The sequence below is a fragment of the Chenopodium quinoa genome, unplaced genomic scaffold (assembly GCF_001683475.1).
Source record: "Chenopodium quinoa cultivar QQ74 unplaced genomic scaffold, ASM168347v1, whole genome shotgun sequence".
NCBI classification, from domain to species: Eukaryota; Viridiplantae; Streptophyta; class Magnoliopsida; order Caryophyllales; family Amaranthaceae; genus Chenopodium; species Chenopodium quinoa.
In genome coordinates, this window is record NW_018744662.1 from 2672335 (window position 1) to 2678215 (window position 5881).

At 32.7% G+C, this 5881-nt stretch overlaps 1 protein-coding gene across 1 annotated transcript; it reads left to right on the plus strand.

The window, feature by feature from the left end:
* The first annotated feature begins 260 nt into the window (after positions 1–260).
* Positions 261–5503, plus strand: LOC110702043. The gene is made up of 9 exons (XM_021879682.1): positions 261–556; positions 1433–1599; positions 1847–1951; positions 2084–2140; positions 3777–3857; positions 4339–4373; positions 4508–4597; positions 4836–4995; positions 5100–5503. Exons 1-9 carry the CDS (start codon positions 412–414, stop codon positions 5217–5219), a joined length of 960 nt encoding a protein of 319 aa, XP_021735374.1. The 5' UTR covers positions 261–411; the 3' UTR covers positions 5220–5503.
* Positions 5504–5881: the final 378 nt, after the last annotated feature.

The following is a 5881-nucleotide window of genomic DNA, read 5'->3' on the forward strand; positions in this document are numbered from 1 at the left end:
TAAAAATCACCTTTTTGAATGATGTAATTTACTATTTAATACTTTTTATAATGATAAATTTACTTTTTGAGTGATACATTTACATAAATGTTTCAGGATGATATAATCACTTTTGTCGTAATATAATCGCATTTCGTATGAAATAATCACATTCGTATGGTATACTAGAAGGTTGGTTCTACAATAAGTTATTGTAGACCGGGTCTATTCTAGTCTTTATACCGAGCTAGACATGGTTTTACTAGAATTTGCCGATACACCGTAAATCTGTAATAGTCTAGTCAGTAGGCTCACTGCCACTCACTACTTCACCAGATAAAAATCTATCCAGAAGAATCAACTCAAACAACCACCCAATTCTCTTTACTCTGCCATTGATTATCAACTAACTACACTCTTCATAGTTGCAGAATGGAGACTCTTTCAAGAGGAAGCTGCCCAGTTTTTATGAACATCTTTTTTGCCAGAAATTCAAATCAAAGTAATACAATATTGTTTCCCAAATCATCTTCACTAAGAAATCCCACTGCTTCTGTCCTTAAATCCCCTTCTCAAGGTTACTTCTATAAATCCTTACTTTTAATTTTCTTGCTTCTTGCAACATTTTCATGAATTTGTGTTTTAGAATTATGGGTTTTTAAAATTAACCCTTTTTATGGTAAATTTAAGAAATTTCATGGATGAGGTGATCTGGGTGTTGTGAATTTTAGTGTAAATTCATCATTTTGAGTTGGGATTGTGTAAATGAAGCATTTATTTACTTATAATGGACTGAAATTCATACTATTGTTCCCTATCTTATTTCTTGCTCTGGAATGTTGTGTTTCGGCATTATTCTTAAGTTCAAATTAAATTTTTTCTTAATCTTGAGTTATGATTGTATTGGTTTTGTGTAGCTAGATTTCTATGATTCGCCTTCTTGTGGCAGTTTGTTGTCGTTGTCGTTGTCGTCTTTGTCAGTGGTGTATGAATTCAGGTGAAAGGAATAGTACCTTTTTTTTTATAAAGAATTATCTAATGTCTTACCAAACTAGAAGTTGGCCTTAGGTGGATCAAATTGGCAAAAGCAAAGATTTACATTGTGTACTTGTATGTTCTACCATGAATCCGAGCTTAATTTTTTGATGTGCTTGCTGTCGTAAAGCCGGTTGAATTGGCAATTGCAAAGACTCAATTTTAATAGAATTGAACATATCTTTCAAATTGCCTTACCTCGGGTTGATAGAACACTATACTTTGGTGTGCTTAAGTTGGTGATTGATGGTAGAAATCTCATGGAGTGCTTTGATATTGTCCATGATAAGCAGACCTCAACTTGTAAAAATTGAAATTATTGACTATATTGTGCTCATGTGGCCATGTCTGAAATTATAAGCTGAATAAGGCTGCTCTATTATGACGTCATGCTTATATCTTTTCTGATCTTCTTCAGCAAGTGAACGTGCTGATGAAGATGTTTTGCGAGAATTTTTCCGGGATAGACAGTTGAATGGAGATATTATAACAAAATACTCTGATAGATTTTTTAAGAAAGAGGTAATGAGAGTCATTGATGATGAAGCTGCTGATGTAGATTATAGCTCTCAACCAAATACAGAGGTATCGCGGCACTTTTTAGTTCTCCATTTGTTCTTTGTAGATAATGGTGTAGTTAAGTTTGCCTATAAACCTAGAACTTTATTCAAATATATCTGGAATTGACCTGATGCATTTTTAGTTTTCTCTAGATAGCCACAGATTTATTATTCTTTCTAGTATCTAGTATTTTAAGTGATACCTGCATGTCTTTAATTTACCATTTCGATTTTCGCATGTTTCAATTTTCTTATGATCTAAGTATTGTCAGGCCTTGACTGATGAGCCTGACGCAGGGTTTCTAAAATTGACAACAACTCAAGAATGGTTGATGGGTGAAACTTCTGCACCAATCAATAGGAAGCCAACCAATAAGGTCTGGTTTAACATCTGCCTCATGCTTGCTAATGCTTCCTTCTTTCCTCAACCTTTTGTATTTTTAGGCTGTTATACAAATTCACTTTTTGAGGACAAACAGACAACTTACTGATTCGGCATCTGATAATAGGAAATACAGGACGATAGGGAAAAAAGAAGGAGGCTCAACTTTCTAAATTATGAAGCTGTAAGACCCTTGATTGTACATGCATGAAAATAGCTACTCATTGCCTATGTTTTTCTTGCCTCAGCATCAAGATTATATTGAAATTATGTTATATCTGATATCTTTTAGATGATGATGTCCTATTATATTTGCTTTTACATGAGAAATTGAGAAGTGATGATAATAAATACTATCCAATTAAGAATTTCTGTTTGTTAAATTATGTCTGACCTTCATTGAGGACGACACTCCACACCAAAGCTGGATCAATTATCTTTTTTCTAAAAATTTTAGTTGAATTTCTCATAAATTTCCTACTGGAAGCTATCTTTAATTAATGAATCAACTTGAACCTCTCTCCTCTCTTCTCCTATATCTTTTACTTATCAATGACATATTTGGCAGATACTTCTCATAGTAGTTGATGTAAATGAATCTTCAATAAATACTACAACATAGTACATTTTTTTACTGTTTTAACTCAAATACTCGATAGAATGTCAGCTCTGTATTCAAAAAAAAAAAATGTCAAACTCTGTATATTCTATCTGCATCCCTTTGTTAGTATAAACTTTCTTTTATACAGGAATATGTCAAGCCTTTTACTTTTTGCAGCAGAGGACTCTAAAAACATTCAATGTAGGCCAAAATGGTTAAACAAAGAGTTCTTGGTGCATTCCAAACAAATCTCTAAATATCCAATAGAAGAACTGGTTATATTAGTTTTTTTTTTTTTTTTTGAAAGAGAACTGGTTATATTAGTGATTAACAGGAATAGGGTGCAAATTCATCATTAAGATTGATATGAGGTTGGAGCATCTGCTTATAAACTACTCCCTCCGTCCCTAAAAGATTTATAAAGTAGTTTACAATCAATTTATGATCAGAGATTAAATATTACCCTTATGCTAGTTCCTTGACGGGGCGTTTGGCATGTGGGAATGGGAATTTGGGAAATATAAAGTGGAAGTGGGAATGGGAATTGGTAAGTGGGAGTTTGTCAAATATTCTCAATCTCTTGTTTGGCATATAACTTGGAATAAAATTAGGATTAAAGGCCGAAATTACAATTTTATCCTTATTGTCTTAAATCTCAAAGACTCAAATTTGATATGCATTATTAAGTTGAGGGCAATTATGTCTTTTATATAGCTAGAGAACTCCCACCATTTTATTACCTACCCCCCTAGGTAATAAAATGGTGGGAATAGAGGGTAAATATTCTCAAGCTTATTCCCACTCCCTAAACTAATTCCCATCAAACAAACATGGGATTATGGAGACTTGGGAAGTTGGGATTAATATTCCTATTCCCACCTCATAATCCCACATTCCAAACACCCCCTCAGGGAAAAAATTTAATTCTACAGTAGATTTAAGGTTTGTACAATTATTTGTGATGGCCTAAGAAATATTCATATTCCTGACTGTAGTCAAACAGTGATTGGTACTGTTCCTGACCTTTTTTCTTATGCTAATTATCATGATGGGAAATTCTTGAATATATTAGCCACAGTAAAATAATGATAAAAATAAATATTTTTTTTTTTTTTATTTCCTTATCTAAATTCTCTAATTTTTACCATGGATCAATCTCCTAGTTTTTCTAGCTTATTGGTCATTAACGTTGCTGATGTTAGCATGATTGCATTTCCAGCTTAAGAGGGAATTGCAGTTCATGACTTTGGGGATTGGAGCCGCCTGTACTGGGTATTGCTTATTCATATTCTCAATCCAGGTAAGATGAGTAAAAGGAAATTATGTACAGTTGGTAGTCTCATTAATGCAGATAACAAGCTTCTATCTACAAAAAACTTGACTATAAAGCTACTACGTAACTGCATCTCTGGCTTCTCTTTCAAACTGTATTTCTTGCTTATCCAATAAGTTGTCATGAGTAGTGCAAGTGCAACTTACGAAGAACCACCTACTATGTTTATTAATGTGGTCAATTAATTCCTTCTAAAAATTCTTTAATATGCTTAAGAAGATATGTACTACAGGAGGTGAGTTTTAATCACAAGAAAAAATTTTACGGAGTATATTCTTTAATATAAATATAATAAATCTTGAAACAATGAAAACTCTGAAGCTATACCTAATCTTCTGTTATAATACTTTTTTTTTTTAATTATAGCAGGTGATAGTATTTCTGAACCTGGTATAGTGGTATATGATTCTATTTTCTTACTTATGCATTTCTTTTGTATGTTTCTTAGGCAGCAGTGAGTTATGCTTCAGGAGTTGGATTTAGGTTAGTTACCTTCTTTAATAGTTAAATTCTAGGTGCTGGTGAACTTGAATATTGTGAAAGTTGATTAAGTTGAAGCCAAGCCTTTGAGTTTCTCTGTAACTACTCAGCTAATATTTGTCATTAAACTCTTGCAGTTTCTTGTATCTACAACTTTTGTACCAGCATGCAGACAACATATCACAGGATTCAGTTCCACAAATTTTCCGGCAAAAGAAAACAAAGAAGTACACCTTTTTCGCCTTTCTTACTATGCTAAATGTTTAAATATATATATATTATATATATATATATATATATATATATATATATATATATATATATATATATATATATATATATATATATTATATATATATATATATATATTATATATATATATATATATAAGATTACATCCTAGTTATTTAGATAGCTAATGTTGTGCTTCTCTGCCCCTTACCTGTCTGCTGTCATACTGATCAGAATTGGAATACGAAGTGAGGATCTGAGAGATTCACTTGAAAAATCAGTCAAGGGAAGTGGGATCGCTCTTTCGTCTCCAAGACTTGTAATCCCTGCAGCAATATATGGAACATGGGTCCTGCTTCACCAGAACTTCGCTACTGATCTCTTTGATTTCCAGGTATTACACAAACTGTTTAAAGGTTATTTCATAATGTGGCTGGGAGTTTTGATATCTACGAATTTGGTCTTAAGCTCTTAACTATCCTTCTGATTCATTGTTAGATTGTGCCTGCTATGTTGGGATTATTTGCTTACAAAGCTGCCGCGCTCGTTCAAGTTTATAGAGATAATGAAGACTTACAATTCATCTTTCCAGATACCGAGGAAAGCTCAGGTGTCTGAAAACTCATGTCTTGCTTCGAACATGGAACATTTTACCTTCCCCAGTTCAGAAAGCTATTGTTAATACCGAAACTGACATTTTGAGGCTGGAACACACTTTTTCTAGGTCAAAAATTCTGTGTATGAGTTGGTTTGATCTGTATGTAATGTAGGATACTAGGAGGCATATGAAGTACAGAGATCCAACTTTCTGCCTTTGTAGGTACTATAGCAGATGATAATATATTTGTTGTACCCTTTCTGTTTGAGCTATGCCATTAGTAAGCCATCCCCTTTACATTTTCTTTCTTTGAATTTGGACCGGCGTCCGTCCTAAACTTCGTGAAGTTTCTCAATGTACAGATTAATCATGGATTTATGAGTTATGTAAAAATGAAAGGATTGTTAGCTAAGGCGATAGTTGATCTAGATCAGGTTTCTTTTGAACCAGATTTGTTTATAAAACAAAAGATAAAAATTGTACTGTAAAACAATTTTAGTCTACTGTTTTTTATAATTGCACCATTTTTTGTTTGAAAGTCTCATCATCTCTCTCCTACATTTACCAATAATAATATGTTAATTAAATTAGAGGAAGTATGTATTTCTTAAAGGATTTATATACATACATAATCATAGATATTAACTGATAATGACGAACATGAGAAAATGCAGACTACATA

What these genes read in the sequence shown, in the direction of transcription:
- LOC110702043 (XM_021879682.1), top strand. Translation starts at nt 412, where the DNA reads ATGGAGACTCTTTCAAGAGGAAGCTGCCCAGTTTTTATGAACATCTTT. An exon ending in ATAGGAAGCCAACCAATAAG is followed by an intron (nt 1,952 to 2,083) that starts GTCTGGTTTAAC and finishes ATCTGATAATAG; the next exon opens with GAAATACAGGACGATAGGGA. An exon ending in GCTTCAGGAGTTGGATTTAG is followed by an intron (nt 4,374 to 4,507) that starts GTTAGTTACCTT and finishes AAACTCTTGCAG; the next exon opens with TTTCTTGTATCTACAACTTT.